At 33.3% G+C, this 25,000-nt stretch overlaps 3 protein-coding genes across 8 annotated transcripts in view; all 3 read right to left on the bottom strand.

The window, feature by feature from the left end:
• The window catches only part of LOC129743608 (SLIT-ROBO Rho GTPase-activating protein 1-like), a 290,035-nt gene that overhangs the window by 175,672 nt on the left and 89,363 nt on the right, over window positions 1–25,000 (bottom strand). The window lies entirely within an intron of this gene.
• LOC129743630 (uncharacterized) lies at window positions 16,040–17,149 on the bottom strand. The gene is made up of 2 exons (XM_055735711.1): window positions 17,011–17,149; window positions 16,040–16,550 (listed from the first exon to the last, which is right to left on the bottom strand). The coding sequence occupies exons 1-2, from the start codon at window positions 17,081–17,083 to the stop codon at window positions 16,297–16,299; spliced, it is 327 nt and encodes a 108-aa protein (XP_055591686.1). The 5' UTR covers window positions 17,084–17,149; the 3' UTR covers window positions 16,040–16,296.
• LOC129743619 (uncharacterized) lies at window positions 21,979–22,990 on the bottom strand. The gene is made up of 2 exons (XM_055735698.1): window positions 22,360–22,990; window positions 21,979–22,291 (listed from the first exon to the last, which is right to left on the bottom strand). Exons 1-2 carry the CDS (start codon window positions 22,979–22,981, stop codon window positions 22,080–22,082), a joined length of 834 nt encoding a protein of 277 aa, XP_055591673.1. The 5' UTR covers window positions 22,982–22,990; the 3' UTR covers window positions 21,979–22,079.

The raw sequence follows: 25,000 nt of genomic DNA, 5'->3' as shown, positions 1-25,000 counted from the left end.
TTGACGTTTAATTTTCATGAAACATGTAAAATTGCAGGCTGAACAGTATGATAAAAAATGAAAATTTGAAAATTAATATATAATTTTTAAAATTTGAGAAATTTTCATTTCATTCAATCAACTTTGACCCACCTAAGTTTAGATTATGAGATTTCATGATCATCTTTTTAAGTTGAAGATTTTGCTGATAAATAAACAGTGATATAGACTTTGAGCATTTCAGGCCACTGCTGTTCTACGAAACATTTTCATGAATCCAATACTTTTTAGGAAAAATACCGGTTTTATCGGTTTTCTTATTATTTTCAAATAACGTAAAGCCAGCTTTCGGAAAAACCTAGCCTTAACTCGTAGTGGGATTCGATTTATGACACTCCATTATGACATTATATCCTAAACCTTAGTCATTCACCAAAAGCATGCACATTTCTATGTCTACATTCGTTTGCTAATTAAAATTGAGCATGTTTCTTATGTCTCCAAAAAATTGCACCTATAAATTTCTTTCAGAAGAAACTTACAACGCACATAAATATAACTTTTGAAACTTTCAAGTTCATTAAAGAGTACATAGAATTCACTCACGGAAATGTGCCAAAGTTTCCACTTTAAGGTCATTTACAGTGCACAAAGAGCTTCTCGAGAGATCCCCATGGTACTTCGAATAATTTCTTTTTGAAAACTTGACAAATGTTTTCATAGCTTTTCAGGAGTCTTCCAGTGAAATTTCAGCATAATCCAAACTAATGGCAAAGTTGTGCCGGAAAAGCCAGGAGTACTGAGTCCTGAGTCCTAAATAATGAACCTGGAATGCTGAGTCCTGCGTCTTGAAACCTGAGTCCTTAGTCCCGAGTCTTGAGTTGGGACGCCTTAGTCCTGAATTCTAAATTATGAGAGGCTAAGGGGCTTGAGACTGGAATTTCGATTTCAAATCTTATGTCCTGATATAAATTAATACATTGAATTAAATCAGTTTTTTACTGAATCCACATCAAGAAAACTAAGATTCATGCTTGATAGCTATTAATAGCTAACAGTTATATTTAAAACTTCAATTATTGTTCTCTAGTCCAGAATTAATGATGTTCAAAATTTCATTTGAAAAATACATAAGCGGAAATGTAAAGAACATATTCAAACTCAGGGGCGAACTCTGAAGAGTTCAACCGAATAAATTTGTTGAACATATTAAATGAAATGTTATTGGAACATAAAACGAGTGATACGAATTAACTATAATTTACTCACGAAGTACTAACTCATCAGTAATTTTATTAATTGTCATAAAAAGCAGAGTTATTTAGGAAGATATTTAGTACACAATTTGGGAACAGTCCAGCTTGACCCGGTTACCCGAATTTTATTGAAAATGCCCGGATTTTGCCCGGATTTATTCACTTTATTTAACAAATCAAATGAAAAAAAAACAAATTGTATTGTCACATTTTCTTATTTTTACCTCCAAAACTAAATTTTTAGAGCAAGGTTTATAAAAATGATCATGAAACGTTTTTTGGAAGCCTAAAATACGATTTAAAATCTGTCGATGAGATTTGATAAAAAAAAATTAAAAACGGACACCCTAAGGTAGAATCGCAATAGAAAACCAGATATTGCTATTTTCTTCGCAGTTTTCGTGCACATGGGCAGTTTAGGTTGTTTACTATCGCATTTATAAATGAAATTAGTAAATTTTCTTCATCAACACTGTTTTTATAGCCATCTAAAAATGCTTGCAAATTACACTTTTCATTGTTGGGTAAAACGGACACTGTTCAGAAAAAAATACTTTTCGCCACAAAAATTGCTGCACAAAAATGCATGTAAATCGCTCAAGGGAATTGGGCAGTTTTTTCTCTCTTCGGTCAGCTGACATGAAACTTTCAAAGCTTTTAGTTAAGTAAATACTTGACTTTTGGTTTCTTTAGTTGCATTGCTGTTAATGGTGATTTTTATAAACGCGCTTTTCTGCTGAAAGCTAAAACATTCTATCTAATCGATATACGAAAACAAGTTTTTATAATGTATCAGGAGTCTTTCAGTGAAATGTCAGCAAAATCCAAACAAACGAGAAAATTGTGCCGAAAGAGCTTAGAGTTCAAAGTCAAGAATCTTGAGTCCTTGCGCCTTAGTATTGGATTCTTAATACTGAGTCCTGAAATCTGAGTCCCAAGACCAGAGGTCAGAGCCCAGAGTCCAGAATTCAAAACCGAGTCCTGAGGCTTAAGACCTGAAGTTAAAGTTCAAATCCCAAGTCCTGGGTTGTTGATTCAGAATTCCAAATATTGAGTTTTAGGTCCAGATTGATCAGTTGAGCCTCCAGAATCAAGAATACAATTTTATATCCTTTATCTCAAAGTTCAAAATCTCTAGACTCCAGCGTTTAGAATCTACAGCTCAGAGATTGGGGTGTACAGTTCCAGAGTTCACATCCCATGATCCCAAACTTTCCACGGATTTTAAAAATATTTTTAAATTAATTTCAAAATGTAAGAGCAGTTTTCAACAGTCTCATAAACACTTATTTTCGTTCATTGACAAACAAACGAGGTTTTTTCGCTCCTACTTTTATAAGCATAACTAAAATTTTATAATTAAAAAAAAACTATTATTGACAACACGTTTGGTAACTCAATGCTATTTACCAAGTTCGTATAAATTGGTCCAGTGATTTCTAATAAAAAGAGTGTCAAATTTCTGCGTTTATCTGCGTAGATTTCTTCACGGTCTTTAACGTTCTTATATAGTATCCAACAACCAGTTTTAGTTTTCGACGTCAATGATTGAGTATTCGATGTACATTCAACTGAATCGATTTGGGGTCATTTTTGAATTTCTCAAACCCTAGGGTCTAGCAAGCTTAGTTTTGGTTCAAAACGTTTACATGAGTAAATTTGTACTTTTAGGTTTGTATGGGAAAATTGAATATTTTGTACTGAAAAATCATTTTTGTTTCTTCTGTGGAGCCGAGCCTGCTAATGGTTTTTGTTCCAATTTATAAATTCTCCAATGAAATTTTCCGCTGAACAACTTTGTCGAAGACCTTAACTGTGTACCTTATTAAGCAAAAAAGTTACAATCTGTTAAACAGAGGTATGTGTTTTGGAATGGATAAACAATAAATTTAATTGGCATCGCTGCTGGGTGCCTAGCGAGGTATTTTCAGTACAAAATATTCAATTTTCCCATACAAACCTAAAAGTTCAAATTTGCCCATGTAAACGTTAACTAAAAATTCTGCAAACAATCATGGATGAGTTTTGAACCAAAACTAAGCTGTCTAACTCAACCCCAGGGTTTGAGAAATTCAAAAATGACCCCAAATCGACTCAGTCTAATGTACATACATGTTTTATTAAATTATTTTATGCAAAAAGAAATTATTCGTTTTGCAGCGTGTGCCGTTTTCAAGCAGAGTTATTTTTTTCTGAAGAAAGGAATCATTTGCCAGAAAAGATGTTGTTTTTCAATGTTGTTGTTTTTCGTACTGACCTGAGGAACGAAGTCTCATATCGCCAATGAGTTTCATTCTTCCTAAGTTGAACTTTGACTTAAAGTTTCTGAGCTAGAAAATACATATGTAGTAGGTCCTTGGTAGATTATTTCGAGAAAACACGCTTTTGAATTGTTATGCTCAGCAATTTTCCATATATTTTTCGATTATTTGCATTTTTCTTTCGAATGTAATAGTATGTAAATAAAAATCTAAAAATACAAAAAAATCATCAAATGTAGTTTTAAATATGAAGAATCGTTTGGCATCATTGACTCAAAATCGACCATTCCGATGGCCTCATCTGTCTTATGCAAAAAATGTGTCGAAAACAAGCTACTGTCGAATAAACATTTCTGATAAGTTTGTCTATGTTTTTCAATTCTAAATTTTAGTGTTTTAAAAAAGTATGAATCTTCAAATTTTTTCTTTATCAAAAGTTCACATTTCAAAGAATGTAAATTAAGGTGAATAATAGACAACAAATTACTTACAGTTTATCATGGTTAACATTTTACCTGATTTAACATTTATTTTAGGATTCAATATTTTTTTAAATTTGTGTTTTGGAAATATTTATTTCTAATTTGAAAACTAGGCTGCTTTGAAATTATTTTGAAGCAAATTTCCAGTTCAGCATAAGGAACATCATTTTGGAAAATTTATTAATGACTTACAGAAAATATGATTGATTTGAAACTGTCATTGTGACTTGTTTCGGAAATTTGGTTGATTTTATCAGCTAAATTTATCATTTTTTGAGTAAGTGTGATTATGATGAGTAAGAAAATGATGTTTAAAATTCACTTTCTTGTTTATTGTGTATTTTTGGTATTGTTATAATTTTTAGCTAAATTTGAATCTTTAAACCCCCCTCCCCATTGAAGGGTCCTTCGCACGGGCCTGATATACTCAATAAGCGTTATTTTCTGTCAAAGGCTAAAAAATCTATCCTGCAACACTTTTGATCTCACCCATACAACTTTTTTAAACATGACACATGTTTTTATGGTTTTACAATGGTTGGTCAATGAAATTGAAAATGAACCTAGAATCCTGAGTCTTGAGTCTTGAAACCTGAGTCCTTAGTCCCGAGTATTGAGTCCTGATGCCTTAATCCTGAATTCTAAACCTTGAAAGCCTCAGAGGCTTGAGACCTGAATTTCGATTTAAAATCTCATGTCCTGAGTTCTAAATTTTTGAAACCAAACAATTAGTTGTAAGTTCAGATTTAAGAATTGAGCGTCTAGAATCTATAATCCAAAGACTATATTCTATGTCTTTCATATACCTATGTATATGTATCCTATAGATGTACGGTACATCATTACCCTCTCACTATAAAGTCCTAAATCTCTAGACTCAGCTCAGAGTTTGGAGTGTAATGCTCTGATTCCCAGTCCGCAGTGTTCGGCACAAAAGCGCTAATCCGCTATTCGCTAGTTAGTCCGCTAACTTTTCGTTAGCGGTTTAATTTTGCCGCTAAGTTTGGATTGATTTAGCGAATTGAAAAGTTGGTTCCGCTAATTGAAGATCGCTAACTCCCATATATTTGTATTAATCTCTCGAATTTTAAGTGATACAATAAACTTTTTTTCATTAATCAAGTCAAAGTGAAATTGTGCATCATTCTGATTGCTTAATTGGATTCATTGGAGGAATGCGCACTGGAGTTAGAGAAAAGTTGTATTTAGTGTCATTTTTCTCTCTTTAAGCACTTTTTTAGCAACTTTTACAGAAGAAGATAACAATCAAAGATGTTAAACAATATAAAACTATTTTCAACATCTCTTCATCAGCATTTGTTTTCAAGTGGTTGAGCTATTTACTTTTCACATTACAGTTTTTTAGAGATTTTACAGATCAGTTCATATAAAAATAAGATAAAATCACTATTGTAGCCTTTGTTTTAAGAGATTGTATAAATTTTCACGTTTGACAATGCTCCTGCAAATTTGAAAAAAGGGAAACAGGTTGAAGATTTAAAATGAGGATTATGTAAAATGATGCCAAACCAAAATTTAAAATAAAAAAAAGAAAGATATAGCTCGCATTTTTCACATTCTGTTCTTTTGCTCTTTCTATCTTTTTTTTTTTAATTTATAGAATAAAGATACTCGTTAAAACTCCTTAAATCTTTGACAGTTTTGGTTTTGCTCATATAATTTTATGAAAATACGATCAATTTATCTAATTTTAAATTAAATACTTGAAACTTTATTAATTCCCCCTTGGGAAGTTGGAAAAATCGAAAGGGGGAAGTGCGTGACTAAAGAGAAATTTCATATTTGTTCCGGCCTTAATGTTGGTAAACAGTTAGCGATTAGCGATTAGCGCTTTAAGCTTAGAGCGATATCTTTTTTGGCACATTTAGCGTATTTAAAAAGCGATCGCTAACTTTGTATGAGTTAGCGGTTTAATTAGCGGCGCTAATTTTTCAGTTAGCGATGCCGAACACTGCCAGTCCGAATCCCGTGTTTCAAGTTTAGTCTTGAATCCAGAGTTCACATCCCATGATCCCATGTTCTAAAGTCCAGAATCTAAAGTTTCAGAACATAGAGTTCAAAATGTAGAGTTGAAAATCTAGAGCCCAAGGACTAGAGTCGATAATTATCAAGACGAAGTTAAGAGTACTAGGTCTTTAACATTTAATCTGGAATTCAGAGTACTGATATGAGAGTCCAGGGAACAATGTGCACAATTTAAAATTTTGATTCTTGAGTCCCGAACTAATGTCAGTCTAGGGTCCAAAGCTCGCAAAGAGTGCAGATTCCATTCTACAATAAAGAGTCTAGAATCAGCCAGAATCTGGAGCCCATTCAGAGCTCAGGGCTCAGGATTTTGAATCAGAAGTCAAACGTGTTTGCTACAGAGCACAAAGTTCAAAACCCTGAGTTGGTGGTTTTTAATACAAAGTTTGGGTGGGTGGCCAACATTTTGAGCAGGCGGGCCAAGTTTCAGAATGAGATTGGCTGGCGGGCTGGAGTATTAAAAAAATCAATAACAGATTTTTGAAAACGCTACACAAAAATTTGGCTAAGCCACACCGAGAAAAAAATTAAGCTTGCCAGATTGCTCGGATATTTAATACAAAATTTGTGAAAAGTCCGACCTGGCTCGATTGCCCGGATTTCATTCAAAAATGCTCAAACGTTTTACCCTTTTTTGCCAAATCGAACAAAAAAAAATAAATCAAATTATATTTCAAAAAATGTATATTTATGCATCCAAAACGAGAATTTTTGAGTAAGCTTTATTAAAATAATCATGAAAGGTTTTGTGGAAGCCTAAAATACGATTTCAAATCTGCTTATAACTTTTGATGGACTTTTTTCAATGTTTTTTTTTATATTGATTTGTTTTTTATATTGCCTGGAGGTTTGGCCGCTAATTTTGAAATCAAAAGTCCGGGTTTTGCCCGGTTTTTAGATGAAAATAGTCCCAATTTTTCCGGCCCGGAAACGTACTGAAAGAATTCTGGGAACCTTAGTATAGATGCATCTTAATAAGTCGTTTTTGTTACTAGCATATTTTTACAAATTACAAATCTATTGAAAAATAGTATAAATATTACGCAATACGAAATGAATTATCCCTCCTAACTTATGTATGTACGTCAATCTTTTCAAGGCATTTAAAATCTTATCGGTTTATTCATCCCTGAAATGGTTAATGGCGTGACTACAATGAACAGAAAATCAGTTGGGCACAATTTCGTGGACCTCAACCTAAACTCAATCGAACTCTGTCTAAATTTCTCAATATCTCGATTTGACAAGTGAATTTGGAAAGCCTTCGATGAACAGGATGAATACGAATTTGAATCTTTTTTAATCATTGCACCTTTTTAAGTCAAAATTTAACTAAAAAAAAGTCGTTCTAGTTGAATTTGACTACTTAACTGTAAATTCTGCTAGTTTGTCATTTTTAATGATCATAAATACAGAGCAAGATGCCTATTAAAATATATTTGGATTTGGTTTAATTTTCATAAATATACCCTTTTCTGTTGAAGCTTAGCAAACAAAAAAAATTGGAAAAATTTACAGAGCAAACTTTCACTATTTTACATAATTTGCAAAATTTATTAAATTTTGATGGATGAACGAAGTTACGATGGGTTACAAAGGGTTGAATTTCTTGTAAAAGTTTAATTTTAATAATGTTCAATACTGATGTTATGAAATCGCTTGGTACATCTTTGTACCTGAAAATGATCACATTTTCATATGTGATGAAAAAACGCTAACGCGCCGTTGTACCGAAGCGGAGATTGCAGGTTCAAGTCCTGTCGGTGAGCCGTTGTATCTTTTTCGAAATTTTCATGATATTTACGGCTTGTGTTCTTTCGTTCTTTGATAGTTCATGTTTCTCTAATTTCTTTCATCACATATAAAAATTTTAATAATGTTGTTGATATTCTTCGGTGATATTTTACGATTTTTAACTATTTTGATACGATCTTACTATCTTTCAGAGGCTATCAAAACTCCTCGATATTAAAACAAGTGTCCGCTTGAATGAGCCAATCGGGAAACATTGAAAAATGTGTGAAGAAATGTGTTAAATACCGTCTAATTTTGATAATTTTAAAATTGTAATTTTAATTGGTTTTTTATACATACCTTTTTTTGTAAAATTATATGAGGCCCTCAGAGCCAACGGGGTATAAGTGCAAAAATGATCAGTTTAATGCCAGTAAATAATGCCAAACTCTTCTCCATGTTGAATTTTTCAGATTTTAAAAATTATATTCCCAAACTTTTACATTCGAAAGAAAATTGCAAATGTTCGAAAAATGTATTGAAAACGACCAAACCCAATCATTTAAAAGCGTGTGTTCTCGACATTAGTTTTTTTTACACTTTTACCCCATTTGGCTTATATCACTTCAAAGAGATTTTCAGATCTTTGTTTTGAATTAATTTAGAGTACATTTAGATATATTTTTCCAAAATATATACGCAGACCATAAAAACTAATAAATTCTAAGAACATGGCCTTTCCACAAAGAGCTTCGCGGGCCACAAAAAGTTGGTCGAGGGCCACATGTGGCCCGCGGGCCATGGTTTGGCCACCCATGGTCTAGAGCCAAGTATTCCAAGTCCAGTGCCCAGAATCCAAAATAAATTGTTCAATGCCTACGCTCTAAAGTTCAGAGTCAAGAGTCGAGTTCCGATTGAGAGTTCGGAATTGTTTTAATATTTGGGGATCGACTGAATGTTTCCTAGAGAAATTTCAGCTCGCATTATTTTTTAGTACGAAAACGATTTCTGTTTTATGTATCCAACATTCCAATCCGTTTTGGATCTTCTTCAGGGACTAAAAAGTGTCGTTTTCTTGTTTTTGTCAACAACAAGAAAACGACACTTTTTAATCCCTGAAGAAGATCCAAAATGGATTGAAACGTTCGATACATAAAAAAATCGTTTTTGCTATAAAATAGACAGCAAGTCGGAATTTCCCCAGGAAAGAGTCCGGAATTGTGACCTACTGAGTTCTGAATGACTAGTCCTGAGTTTTGTGTCTAGAGATCAAAGTTGAGAGTCCTGTGGGCAACGGTATTTCTCGATGTGTTGAAAGATCTCCAAAATTATTTCTGGAGCCAAGTGTCTTTACTTTGTAAGCTTCTTGTCAAATGTCACTACTGATTCTAGTTTCGGGGGCTTCAAACTATTAAAGTGTTTGAAAGACAGTTCAATTTTAATGTTTTTCATTGCTCTTCTCGTGGAAAGTCGCTGAACGAACTCTCATTGGATGCTGCTGCTTTGTTTCGGTTTTGTTCGATCGATTTATGTTTTACACATTGAGTTAGGCTCACCGTTCTTCTCAGAGTAAACAAAACAGAAAAAAAACCTATACAACTGACTGAGCTCCGACACGTTTGTTGGATTTAAACCAACATAATTCGCATGCATGTTGTAGCTACGTGAAGAAACGAACGAACGTAAATAGTGGTGACTGGTGAGACAAATTATGGACCAAAACATAACGCAGAAAAATCTCTGAGCATGTTCAACGAAGGGCGGATTTCTCACTTTTGTGGCCAGCCAGTTGACTGAAACGGATGGTTTTGATTCAGTCTCTTACGGTCCACCGACGCCGATAGAACCCTGAATCCGGACAACGACGACGCGTTGGTTTTCCCATTCGGTTTTTTTTTTCTCTGAAAGTATTGTTGCGTCCCAGTGTCATTTTACATCGGTCTTTCGGTCGTCGATTTTCCCACCCATCTCGGGTCGTCTTTCAAAGTGTGCCTAGCCTGGAGTCAAAGGAGGATTCGAACATCACCGTCTGTAATCTGTTACCAATTTTACGAGCAGATAACTTCGCCCCGGGTGCGATGCAATGCGTCTCCACTCGAAGAGGAGAGGATGTTTCAAGCTTTCAACACCGGCCAATTAAGGCCCTTGTTGAATTGGCAGTAAAAATAAACCCAGCTGGATACAGCTGTGTCTAGTGAAGTGAGTGCGTATTTCACCAACCCAGTAACAACGTCTTCCATTCCCCCAAAAAAAAATTAAAAAGGGGCAAACACCGGCAGCATCTTAGTCGAATATGGATTTGAGAATCCACGACGCCAAAAACAACGACGTAGACGCCCCGATATGCATCGGCATTGTGTCTCTCTAGATTGGAGAATGAAACTGGATCAAGGTTTAGCGATTTTCCGGTCCGGGTTTTCGAGAGAGTTATGGGGATTCGTGGAAGCTGCGAAGGGTCGTCGTATACCGTTATGGGATTTTGCTTCCGTTTTCCCCTCATTCGGGGCCGTTCATAAACTAACCTTAGGTGGGACTAGGTTATCGTTCCATAGATCGTGAATTTATGTTATTATTCGAATCAGCACGGGGCTCTAAACCATTACCCTATAACCCACATCAGATTTGAACTCAGGTCCGTTGAAATGTTTTTTCAAAATTACGGTGAATACCATATTTTGTTACCCCCAGGAGGAATTTTGAAGTGACAAATCGGGAAAAATGACAAAATCGGGAGACTTTTGTTACATTTTTTTCTGGCAATTCTGGCTGAACCAGTCGTTTAAATACATTTTTATCAACATCAATATATTTTAAATGTAAATAAATATTGTTAATTTAAAAACAAATCTTTTCTACAATTTTTTTCAAGGATTACAATAGAGAAGTGAATCGAAGAAATTTTCAGTAAAGCAAATGTATGAGTAATGTAATGTTCACACAGGCAACACTTGTCAAGTGGTTAGTTGAAATCAATGAAGTTGTTTTTGAGTCGAAAAACGAAAATCTGACAAGTTTTTCAAAAATACTTAATAAGAGAAGAATTCTGGCAGTGTGTAAAGATGGGCAAAAGTGCCCAAATTTTATTATCGACGCATTTCATGATTAAACGCAATCTTGTTAATCACATAACAGTTTGTAACAAAATTACACAAACTTTCGTCAATTGAGTTATACGCAAAAAAATTTTAATCCCTAGTTCACAAAATGAAACCTGGAATATTTCGTTTTCTTGAACTCTGGAGATGAGCTACAGATTCCGTTTAATTTTAGCAACAATGTTTTTTTAAATAACATTAACTATTATTTTCCGCTTTTACAGGACACATTTATTTTTGAAAAACATTATAACTATAGCTTAACTTTCTTAACATTGAAAAAATATAACAACAATAGCAAAAATAAAAAGAAATTCTATAATACCCAAAAATTATGAAAATCATAGAAATTTCATAAAAATATTAAAAAAACATAACGAAAATACAAACATGCTAAACATAACTAAAAAGTTCACAATGAGTTTGAAACATGAAAAAAAATTTAACAAAACTGGCTGAAAATTGTCAAAAACTGATGAAAGCTTGCATAAATAATAATGACAAAGTTTTATTTTTAGTCATAAGTGAGAAAAGAAAAGTTGGTAAAAAACCGTTCGATTTTAGCAACACAGTTTTAGAGCATGTGGTCAAAAACGAAAGAGGACTTTAACTTTTTTTTCGGAGTTGTCAATCAAATTTTTTATAATGTTAATATTTCTTAGTTTCGTAATATGTATGTTGATTTTTTTTTATAGAAATCCCTTACTTTTTCCCAGGAAACCATTTCCCAATATTTTAGTCTGGCTTTAGTGGAATTTATTTGTCCAGTCCAGTCCAAAAATACGCATAAAAAGTAAAACATACTAACAAATGTGATATTTTTAAGTGACAAATTCAAAAGGGCAAAAATCTGGAACAGACAAAAGTGACAAAAAACAGAGAAATAAAAAAAGAGACAAAATGACGAGAATAAAATCAATTACAAAAGTGATAGAATGGAACACAAAATGACAAAAAGACAAAAATGGCAAAATTTAAAAAAAATATATAAAAATGATATAAAAACAAGAAAAACAAAAATGACCAAACTAAGAAAAATAAAAAAAAAACAATTCTAAAATGGCAAAAATAACAGGTATGAAAAATAACGATAAAAATCACTAAAATCACTAAAATAACTCAAATGATAATAAATGACAAAAAATAGACAAAATATACTAAAATTACAAAAATTACAAAAAAAAATGACATACATGACAAAATTGACAAAAACGCAAAAATGACAAAAATTACAAAAATGTCGTAAATGAGAAAAGTAATAATAAATTACAAAAAAATATAAAAAATCAGAAAAATGACAAAAATTACAAAAATGGCAGAAAAATAAACAAGAATGCCATAATTTAAATAAATAGAAAAAATGACAAAAGCATGGCAAAAATTAAGAAAAAATTTACAACAATGAATAAAAATGACAAAAGTGTAAAAACTGACAAACTGACAAAAATTACAAATATTATAAAAATGATAAAAATGAAAAAACGACAAAAATGACAAAAATGGCACAAATGGCAAAAATAGCATAAATGATAAAAATGACATAAATGACAAAACTGACAAGATGTTAAAAATCTCAAAAAACGCGAAAATTGACAAAAATGACAAGAATGAAAAAACTGACAAAAATAACCAAAATGACAAAAGTTGCACGAATGGCAAAAATGACAAAAATGACAAAAATGACAAAAATGACAAAAATGACAAAAATGACAAAAATGACAAAAATGACAAAAATGACAAAAATGACAAAAATGACAAAAATGACAAAAATGACAAAAATGACAAAAATGACAAAAATGACAAAAATGACAAAAATGACAAAAATGACAAAAATGACAAAAATGACAAAAATGACAAAAATGACAAAAATGACAAAAATGACAAAAATGACAAAAATGACAAAAATGACAAAAATGACAAAAATGACAAAAATGACAAAAATGACAAAAATGACAAAAATGACAAAAATGACAAAAATGACAAAAATGATAAAAATGACAAAAATGACAAAAATGACAAAAATGACAAAAATGACAAAAATGACAAAAATGACAAAAATGACAAAAATGACAAAAATGACAAAAAGACAAAAATGACAAAAATGACAAAAATGACAAAAATGACAAAAATGACAAAAATGACAAAAATGACATAAAATGACAAAAATGACAAAAATGACAAAAATGACAAAAATGACAAAAATTACAAAAATGACAAAAATGACAAAAATTACAAAAATGACAGAAATGACAAAAATGACAAAAATGACAAAAATGACAAAAATGACAAAAATGACAAAAATGACAAAAATGACAAAAATGACAAAAATGACAAAAATGACAAAAATGACAAAAATGACAAAAATGACAAAAATGACAAAAATGACAAAAATGACAAAAATGACAAAAATGACAAAAATGACAAAAATGACAAAAATGACAAAAATGACAAAAATGACAAAAATGACAAAAATGACAAAAATGACAAAAATGACAAAAATGACAAAAATGACAAAAGTGACAAAAATGACAAAAATGACAAAAATGACAAAAATGACAAAAATGACAAAAATGACAAAAATGACAAAAATGACAAAAATGACAAAAATGACAAAAATGACAAAAATGACAAAAATGACAAAAATGACAAAAATGACAAAAATGACAAAAATGACAAAAATGACAAAAATGACAAAAATGACAAAAATGACAAAAATGACAAAAATGACAAAAATGACAAAAATGACAAAAATGACAAAAATGACAAAAATGACAAAAATGACAAAAATGACAAAAATGACTAAAATGATTAAAATGACTAAAATGACTAAAATGACTAAAATGACTAAAATGACTAAAATGACTAAAATGACTAAAATGACTAAAATGACTAAAATGACAGAAATGACAAAAATGTCAAAAATTAGAGAAATTTCAAAAACAATAAAAAAGATTCAATTCAAACGAGAAATAACAAAAAAAAATCAAAAATGACAGAAATGACAAAAAAGACAAAAAAATACAAAAAAAATTATTTTTGCCATTTTCGTCATTTTTGTCATTTTTGTCATTTTTGTCATTTTTGTCATTTTTGTCATTTTCGCCATTTTTGTAATTTTTGTAATTTTTGTAATTTTTGTAATTTTTGTCATTTTTGTAATTTTTGTCATTTTTGTCATTTTTGTATTTTTTGTAATTTTTATAATTTTTGTCATTTTTGTCATATTTGTCATTTTCGCCATTTTTGTAATTTTTGTCATTTTTGTCATTTTTGTCATTTTCGTTATTTTTGTCATTTTTATCATTTATGGAATTTTTGTAATTTTTGTTATCTTTGTCATTTTTGTCATTTTTGTCATTTTTGTCATTTTTGTCATTTTTATCATTTTTGTCATTTTTGTCATTTTGGTCACTTTTGTCATTTTTGTCATTTTTTGTAATTTTTGTCAGTTTTGTGATTTTTATAATTATTGTTATTTTTGTATTTTTTTTCGTTTTTGTCACTTTTGTCATATTTCTCATTTTTGTCATTTTTGTCAATTTTTCCATTTTTGTCATTTTTTGTCATTTTTTGTCATTTTTGTCATTTTTGCCATTTTGTCTTTTTTTTTCATTTTTGTCGTTTTTGTCATATTTGCCATTTTTGTTATTTTTTGTAATTTTTGCATTTTTTTTAAATTATTGTTATTTTGTCATTTTTGTCGTTTTGTCATTTTTGTAAGTTTTGTCATTTTTGCCGTTTTGTCATTGTTGCATCTTTGTCATTTTGTCATTTTTATCATTTTTTTTTTAATTTTTGTTTTTTTTTCGTTTCTGTCACTTTTGTCATTCTTGTCATTTTTGTCTTTTTGGTCATTTTGTAGTTTTTATAACTTTTGCCATTTAGTCATTTTTGTTATTTGCTTTTAAACTCCTGTCATCTCGTCATTTTTTTTTTTTGTCATTTTTGACTGTTTTTTTCTCTTATGTCACTTTTGATAGTTTTTGTTTTTTTTTTTTACTTTTGTCATTACGCCTTTTCTTTAGTGTTATCATTTTCATCAGTGTTATTTTTATTCTTTGCCCTCATTTTATTGCCCATTTTTTCCCATTTTTGTCACTTTGGATGTTAACCGTTTTAACCAATTTGACGAAAAGCATCAAATGTAATTTACGTTCTATGACGTTTTTGGTCAGCTTCCTATTTCGAAATCTTAAGAACATCAGGAAGCGCGAAATTTTGTCTATGATTGTAGGGTTCCATTGTGTCTAATAATTTTAAATTGTTTTATGAACGACTACCTAATCTTAAATCGACTGAAATCGGTGCACTTTTCGGGTAGTTTGGCAGCAAAACAGCGAAAGGACCTTCTGTTGGTGGCAACTCAGAACCATCCGAATAGGAAATTCAACAACCATATTTCTACTTTATTCCACAGTTCAGCTCCAGGTCCAAATCTTCCGGAGGCAACATCTTCGTGAGAGTGTTTTAGAAAAAGTTACAACGTGATAAGTGTGAGTGCTCAAAAAATTCGAAGAAAAAAAAGCGTTTTGGGAAGCGACCTTTTGCGATAACCTAGCCGAGTTTAGAGAGGGTTCTTAGTAAAATAAATAAGATGATGTCGCCCCAAATCTGGTTGGTGGTCTAGTGAGTGAAAACAAAATGCCCGGAATCAAGAATCTCCGAAAGTCTCCGATTTCCGCTGTTCAGTTCACGAGACGACTGATAAGCGAGGAAGAAATCCAACCACGACAAGCTTCAAATATGATCTGGGAATAAGTGATTATTGGAACTATCTTTAGCGTCGGAAACGTGTGTGTCGAAATTAAGAGCCGTTTATATTGAATAAAGAAAAAAAATCAAAGTTAAGTGTGATTCATTGGTTCAATTTGAAAGCGAAAGTGAAGTGAAAAGGTGCAACCGATAATTCCGATAAAGCTTAAAAAGGGAGAAGAATCTCAATCCTTCAGTCGTCAATTGGAATCTACGCAACCTGTTAATTCCCTTCTTCCGGTTGTCGCTTTTTATTTTTTGAGCCGCAGTCATGTTTCAGTGTATCATTCAGCAAAGAAATGGATGGATCCATCAGCCGAGTCCCGAGTTTCGGGACGTCTTTCCAGGTATTGTTCGATTTATTTGAAAAAAAAAATATATAAAATTCCCAAAGAAAAGTAAAAAATTCTAAAATTGGATTAATTGTATCCCTCATTACTATTTTATTCAATTTTCAAGCATTTGTTTCGAATTCCAAAAGAAAATTTTCATTTCATTTCACAGTGGTTCTGTTTGAGGTCAATTTAGTATTTCAATTATGTCTTGCATATGTATGTTCAGTAAAAGGATATTTACACCCTTAAGATGCCTCCGAAAGGATGATCGAAACGTTATAGGGGAGAAAACTTTTCGGTTTTAAATTTTTGCCATAAAAATTTCCATACTATCTCTTTAAATGTTCAAAAAACTTTCATGGAAAATCCAAATAGTCGTACTCATCGGAATAGCACTTTTTCCCCAACTGTTTGTAAGCCTTCCGAAACCATTCTGAGGCAGCTTTCTTCTTCTCGTCACAGTCGCCTTCTTTGCATTCTTTATCATAATGTCGGTGTAGCGTTTTGAAGTAGTTTACCATTTCGTCGCAGTCTATTTCGGTTTTCAAATCTTTCTCCGATGGACCAGATTCGCCGTACGACGGAACAGTTTCGTCCAAGGGAGAAATATCTGAAAAAAAAATAATTGTAATTAACTTTTACTCCGAAAAAAACGCTTAGGATTTGAAAATTTTATGCAATGGATTCTCTATATGACATTCTGAATGAAGAACTACAAACTTCTCCCTAAATAGATTGAAGTTAATCAAACAACAGAAAGCTAAAATTTTTTATCACAAACCAACAGCCTCTAATCCATATATTCATAAGTATAGTCAATACACTGCTCAAAAAGAACTTTCCCGGCATTTTGGAACCACTTTACGTTCCTCTTCAGATTTTCCGGACAACGGGCACTATTTTCGGGACACTCGCGGTTGAAAAACTTTTTCAAATAACCAAAATATGCCGTCATCTGATCGCAATCCATCTGTTGTAGGTCATTTGAAGTGATACTCAAATCTTTAAGAATTATACCATAATAAACACCAAACTTCAACATAAGTTTTTAATAGATTCCGAAATCTTACCATAATCCTGTAGATGTACAAACGGTAGCAAAGTTATCATTGCTAAAATGAACAGAAAATATTTGTTAACCATTTTTTACTGGGAGGCTTTAAGAGAATTGATCCAAATATCAGACGGTTAAAATAGCAACTGATGCAGTTTTAGACCGGAATCAACCATAAGTGTTGAGTTTAAAATTTGTACACCTGAACATATGGTAATCATTAAATTTAATGATTTCTGATTATTGAAATGGGCTTTGGAATCTAGCTTTAAGTACCATCTTGACAGGTTCTGAAAACAACCTTCGAACAAAACGTCTCCGATGGCCGAGCGATGAGCGTTTTAAGACGGTAATCCCTGGGTCCTCTGATGGCATGGATTCGATTACCATCTCTTGACTCTTGATTCTTGACTCTTGACTCTTGACTCTTCGATGTTTACTCCCTATTCTTGACTCTTCACTGTTTACTCCGTATTCTTGACCCTTAACTCTTGATTCATGTTAATTAATTCTTGACTCTTGGCTCTTGACTCTTGACTCTTGACTCTTGACTCTTGACTCTTGACTCTTGACTCTTGACTCTTGACTCTTGACTCTTGACTCTCGATTCTTGACTCTTGACTCTTGACTCTTGACTCTTGACACTTCTCTTGACTCTTCTCTTGACTCTTGGCTCTTGACTCTTGACTCTTGACCCATGACTCTTGACTCTTGACTCTTGACTCTTGGCTCTTGGCTCTTGGCTCTTGACTCTTGACTCTTGACTCTTGACTCTTGACTCTTGATTCTTGACTCTTGACTCTTGATTCTTGACTCTTGACTCTTGACTCTTGACTCTCGACTCTTGGCTCTTGACTCTTGACTCTTGACTCTTGACTCTTGACTCTTGACTCTTGACTCTTGACTCTAGTCCCTCGACTCTTAATTCTTGACTCTTGACTGCTGACTCTTGACACTTGACTCATGATTATTATCTCTTGTCTTGACTTTTGACTCTTGACTCTCGATTCTTGACTCTTGACTCTTCTCTTGACTTTCGACTCTATCCCATCGACTTTTAACTCTTTACACTTGATTCATGATTCTTAATTCTTGAAAAGTCAAGATGACTTTTGACTCTTGACTCTTGACTCTTGACTCTTGACTCTTGACTCTTGACTCTTGACTCTTGACTCTTGTCCCTTGACACTTGATTCTTGCTCCTCGACTCTTGGCTCTTGACTCTTGACTCTTGACTTTTGGCTCTTGATTCTTGATTCTTGAATCTTATCTCTTGACTTTTGTCTCTAGGCTCTTGCCCCTCAACTCATGTGCCTTGACTCATGACTCTTAGCTCTTGACTCTTGACTCTTGGCCGTTGACTCTTGACTCTTGACTCTAGACTCTTGACCCTTGACTCTTGACTCTTCTCTTGACTTTCGACTCTATCCCATCGACTTTTAACTCTTTACACTTGATTCATGATTCTTAACTCTTGACTTTTGACTCTTGACTCTTGACTCTTGACTTTTGACTCTTGACTCTTGACTCTTGATTCTTGACTCTTGACCCTTGACTGTTGACCCTTGACCCATGACTCTTTACTCTTGAATCTTGACTTTTGACTCTTGTCTCTCGACTCTAGTCCCTCGACTCTTAACTCTTGACTCTTGACACTTGACTCATGATTATTATCTCTTGTCTTGACTTTTGACTCTCGACTTTCGATTCTTGACTCTTGATTTTTGACTCTCGATTCTTGGCGTTTGACTCTTGACTATTGAATCTTCACTGTTTAATCCATATTCTTGACTCTTGGCTGTTGACTCTTGATTCTTGATTCTTAACTCTTGGCTCTTGACTCTAGGCTCTTTGCTCTTAGCTATCGAATTTTGACTCTCGACTCTCGACTCTTGACTCTAAACTTTTTACTCTTCACTCTTGACTTTTGACTCATAAATCTTCACTGTTTACTCTTTATTCTTGACACATGACTCTTGACTCATGATTTTTTACTCGTTAATTTTTGATATTTTCTATTGGCTCTTGATTATTGAGCCTTAAATCCTGTTTTAAATCTTAATTATTGTCTCCTGACTCTTGAGTCTTGAAAACCGTTCTTGTACAAAGTTTGACTTGAGATTTGGACAATTTTGAGAAGTCCTTCTAACGTCTTGAGATCAATAAATTTATTTAAAAATACGAACATTTCTGAAGATATTGTAAAAGTTTCTCAAAATTGAGATTATATATCAGTAAGCAATTTTTCTTAGGAGAGGATGTTATTTGTACCTGGACATAAACATTTAATAAATACCCAAAAATATTTGATATGAGAAATAATGTGGAAAACAGGAAAAGTAAAACCAGTAGCTATCCAAAACTCCAATATCAGGAAACAAATATAAGTTAAGATAAATTGAGTATAGAATTTAATTTAAATTCCAGTGGTTGATGATTTATAGTAGTTTTGGCTATTTTTCGGTCTAGGGATTCAATCAAACAACTAAGCTTTTGAAATGCTCGACGTTTCAACTATTTTTGATGGTCTTTCTCAAGGGAATATGTTATCCTGAATGAATTTATGTCACAAAACTTGGATTTTGTATAAATTAAAAAAAAATGCACTGAAAGCTTTCTTGACCCTCCAGATGGTCAGATTCTTACAAATCGAACATAACATGGTTAGTTTTTTGAATAACTCGTAATTTTTTAAAACAAAATTTATATTACTGAAATTTTTTTTCGTGAATAATGAATTACACATTAGACCGAATCGATTTGGGGTCATTTTTGAATTTCTTAATCATGGGGTCTAAAAAGCTTCGCTTTGTTCAAAGATTCATGATTTTTTCAGATTTTTTAAGTATTTAAGGACCGTTTACATGAATAAATTTGAACTTTTCGGTTTGTATAGGAAAATTGAATATTTTGTACATCATCATTTTTGTTTCTTCTGTGGAACCGAACCATTAGCAGAATGGTTTTTGTGCCAATTTATAAGTTTTCTAAAGGAAATTTTTCGCTTAACAACTTTGTCCAAGGCCGTAAATTCGTGTCTTATTAGGAAAAAAAATAATAGCTGTTCAACAGGAATTGAAAAACAATACATTTATTTGACATCACTGCTTGTGCCCCGCGAAGTATGGCATGAAAACTAGTCATGTAATATTTCGTTAGGCACCCAGCAGTGATGTCAATTGAGTTTATTGTTTTTCAATGTCAAATTCATACCCTTGTTAATCAGCTTATAACTTTTTTGCCTAAAGAGATACGAAATTACGGTCTTGAACAAAGTCGTTAGGCGAAAAATTTCCTCTAGAGAATTTATACATTGTCACAAAAACCATTAGCAGCCTCGGTTCCACAGAAGAAACAAAAATTATGTTGATTTTTCAGTACGAAATATTGAATTTTCCCATACAAACCGAAAAGTTCAAATTTACTGATGTAAACGTTACTTAAAAATTCTGCAAAACATTAACAAGATTAACAACTGCATTAACAAGATATCACTTTTAAAGTGTAGGGGGAATGGGGATACTTGATTCCTTTTTCTTCTTTTCATCATATCTTTTTAAAGAAAAATTGAAGATCGCTGTCTTTTGCATTTTCTGACAGCGTGTGATTTCAAGTTTATATGCTGTAAAATTTAGGACGATACATGAATCCGTAGATGAACTAGAAGCGTTTCCGTGGGGCTAAAAATTGTGATATTTTGAAAGTCAAAGGAGACTTGAAGCTTTGGCAAAAATCATGCAAAATCTAAAGATATTAGTTTTCAGTTCACAATTTATAAGTGATCAGACAAAAAGAATTTTTAAATTTTGTCTACTTCTTCATATTCATTGCATACTAAAAGCCGCAATTTTCTTATTTTTAGATAACAGACTTTTTTGAGTCCTTTTTATCAGGAAATTTTTTAATAAATATTAGACTTTTAATAAATATTAATAATTTCGTGCTTAGCAATGAACAAAATCCATTCAGGAGAAAAGTATATTTTTTTGGACTCGAGGGATAAATGAACATGGAAAACTTTTTCTAAATAGCATGGAGCGTTTACTATTGCTTTGAAAATATGGCTTTGAGAAGTTCATATTATACCTCAACGATTGACATATTGGAATAAATATTTTTATTTTTATTATAGTTTTTTCTTGTGGGAAACATTTTAAAGTGATAAAAAAAGATCTTCCAATTACATTTTGTTACAATTACAAAGTGTTATAACTCAAACAGTTTTTTTTTATTTATTGAGATACCTGGTTTGTTGTTTCGTTCTATTTGGCATTTTCTTCTAGAACATTTGATCTATATAAGACATTCCAGTTTCGAGATTTAGCTGAGGAATCAAGTATCCTCATTCTCCCCTACACAAAATTCCGTAACGTGAGCTTAGTCCACAACCCTGTTCTGTTAATACTGAGTGAATTCACGTCACAACTTCAAAGAGGTATAGTTTTGCTTGTTGTTGTTGAATCAGAAAGCTACTTACTTGAAATTGTGAGTCATTATTTTGTCTATAATTTTTTTGATAACAGCGATATTCTTTGTATTTCCACAGAGAGAACAGGAAATTAAGGTGATGCTTCTATTTTTTTTTTCAAATCTGCAGCAAATTTGTCGACTTCTAGAATGATTACAGTTCTGAAAAGTCCAGAACACTGAAATCACGTGACGGTGGAATGTATATTAATTGTTCATAATTAAAATTAAGTTTTGAACCAAATGTTTTGATCACGTCTTAGGAGTTTGCAAAAAAAAAATACTACGGTTCAGAGACTGGACTTGAACCGGAGATATTCCCGCTTCAGTATAGCGGCGCGTTAGCCAACGTCACCACAGCAGCTGGTCGATGGAGCTTGACTTTAACACTCGCTTCGGACAGTTTCGAAGCGGTGATATCGTGGTTTAAAATCCCTAAAATTTTCTCATCAATTTTGCGAGAATGTTTATCAAAATTTACCAAATGTTTCCTAAATTTCAAAACATCGAGTTTTTTGTTTGTTGTTAATGTTACTTTATTGAACTTTCTTCCTAATAGATTGGTAATTGAAATAATTTGTTAAGGGAAGTTCGTCCCTGTCCCAACCTAAGCTAGTTTCATGGCGAATCCAGATAGTCGTACGCATCGTAGTAGCAATTCTTGCCCAGCTGTTTGTAGGCCCGATGGAACCACTGGACGGCGGCCTTCTTCTTCTCATCGCAGCTGCCATCTTTGCACTGTTTGTCGTAGTGCCGATGCAGCTGCTTCAGATAGGTCACCATCTCGTCGCAGCTCATTTCGCTTAGGTTTTCATCCGAGGGGTATTTTTCTAAGGAAAAAGAATGGGGTTTTAACTGGCTCCCGTCCAAGAAGTAGCATAACTAGCTCGATATTTACCACTGGGATCGATGAAGCACGATTGATCCGAACCGGTGATATCGATCAGCAGCTTGTTGAGCAGGGACATCCAGTCCGTGCAAGCCATCAGCGCCGCCACTCGATCCTTCTCCAGGGCGGAAGTCTTCTGGGCCATATCGTTCAGCGTATTCGGCTTTATTTCCGTTTCATTTGCGGAGCTGAAGATATCCGGATGCACGGTGATGTGGTGGAAGATGTTGAAGACCCGGGACAGCTCGCTAGTGACCTCCTCCTCGCATCCGTACACGTAGCACAGAATCAGAATTCGGACGAAATTGTTCTTAATGGACGATGGCGTTCCCGGATTGCAGGCATCCTTTGGGTTCACTTCAGCAATTCCGGTCTTGGTGATGTTTGACTCGCTACTTCCTGCAGCAGCTCCACCACCACCACCACCACCACCACCACCACCTACATCACCACCACCACCAGTTGCTGTATCGGTAGAGTTGCTGTCTTTTCCTTCAGCTGGTTTGCCATCAGTATCTCCACCGGTTTCCTCTGGTTTAGCATCATTTGCTTCTTCATCAGGAGCTACCAGAGGAATTGAAATCAGCCATACCGAGATCAATAGCCACAACAATTGATGTAAGGTTTTCATCTCGAGACAATTTACAGAACTGCACTCGGCAACCGGAACCGAACCGATTTTATAAGCAGTTCGAAGTTTGTTTTCAGTCCTTGATTAGGCGTAGCAAATACATTCAATGCAGCAATACGAGAAGTTTACGAGTCTCGTTAGCAGGACCAGACTTTTACATCAAATTAAAAAAAAAACCGAAACAGACGTGCCTTAAAAAAATCCCTGGAATAAAATATAACATCTCACAGTGCAAAAATTTGGCCTCAAAATCCCAAAAAAAAATTTTTCGCCGTTTTAGGGACCTGAAATGAAACTTATCTTATTTTTGTGAATTTACTCAGAAATTTAAATCTGCCGCCGGTTATGGCCAAAGCCAAGTAAGGTTTTATTTTACCTTAATTACCCAAAAATAAAAAGATATTTTCTTTATACGTCTTAAAAAAAACTTTCATTTTATTTTAATAAAATGAAAGGTTTTCAAAAATTAAACTCATTTGGAACGGGTCATTAACAGGTGAAAAGATTATAAGAATCGAGATGCTTTGCCCCGTATGAAGATTATGTCATTTTAAAAAAATAACTGCTTTACATATGACTTGAATGTTGTTCGATTTTATCATAATGAACATTAAATTGAAGCTCAAGAAAGCAATGCTCGAAATTTCAGATCGATTGATTGTATAGTAATCTATCTATATAAATAAAAATAAATTTCTGTCTGTCTGTTCCCTAGAGACTCGGAAACTCTTGCACTGATTTGCGAGAAACTTGGCATATGAGGGTATTGGAGGCCAGGGAAGGTTCCTATTATAGTTTGGAACCCCTTCCTCTTCCTGGAAGAGGGGAGGGGGTCTCTCTTATAAAACTAATAAGTCTTCATGGCTCGAGAACTGATCAAGAATACCAAACAAGCATAGGTGGGAACTTGGATACGAGGTATGTTTCTAAAAATATTTGGTACCCTCCCTCCTTCCAGTGGGGAGTTAGAAAATAGGGAGGGGGCTTACCTTACAATTTTTTACATAACTGGAGAACTAATCAAGCAAATGGAACCAAATTTGGTATGGGAGGGTAGTGATATACGAGAAACGGTTCTATGTTTACTTCAGACCCCTCCCTCCTTCCAGTAGATATACAGGAAGGAGAGGGGCCTTTAACCATTTTTTATTGCATAAATTGAAAAGTATTCGAGGAAAGGAAACCAAACTACAATGGGGAGAAAGAAAGTGGGGAGGGGGTTCCTTTACAATTTTCATCATTGCTGGAAAACCGATCAAGCATATGGAACTAAACTTGGCATGGAAAGGTATTTGATTACGAGAAATGTTTCCATGATATTTTGAGAACCCTCCGTTCTTCCAGTCGGAAAATCTTTAGGGAGGAGGGTGCTGCTTGGAAACTTATTCAGCAAATGGAACGAAATTAGGCTTAGGAAGGTATTTGAGCACAAGGAATGTTTCTGTGAATATTTGGTACTACTGCTTCCTTCCAGTAGGGTAATAGGAAGGAGATAGGCAGGCTCCTTTACATTTTTTTTTAATAACTTGAGAACTAATCGAGCAAATGGAAACAAATTTGGCATGGGAAAGCATTTTTATACCAAAAATGCATACTTGCTTATATGAGACTTCTTTCTCCCGGGAGCTCACATTGTTTTGCATAAACCAAGAACTTATCTAGCAAATGGAAACAAATATGACATGGGAACAATCATGCAATCGAGCAAATGGAACAGAATTTGACAAGGGAATGTAATTGAATACACGGAATGTTTGATCTTGATCCCTTCCTTCCATGTGAGGGATACGGGTTAGAAAGAGGGGCTCTGATACAAATTTTCTAGCATAACTTGACAACTAATAAACCAAACGAAAACAGAATTTGGCTTGAGAGGGTATTCGAGATGTTTTTTCTGGTGGTTTAACACCCCTCACTCCATTCATTGGAACAATAAGAAGTGGGAAGTGGGTCACTCATACAATTTTATAATATTTCGATAACTAATCGAGAAAATGGAACCAAATTCGCATGGCAGCA

Source organism: Uranotaenia lowii, chromosome 2 (genome assembly GCF_029784155.1).
Source record: "Uranotaenia lowii strain MFRU-FL chromosome 2, ASM2978415v1, whole genome shotgun sequence".
NCBI classification, from domain to species: Eukaryota; Metazoa; Arthropoda; class Insecta; order Diptera; family Culicidae; genus Uranotaenia; species Uranotaenia lowii.
This window is presented reverse-complemented; position numbering and strand designations above follow the sequence as displayed.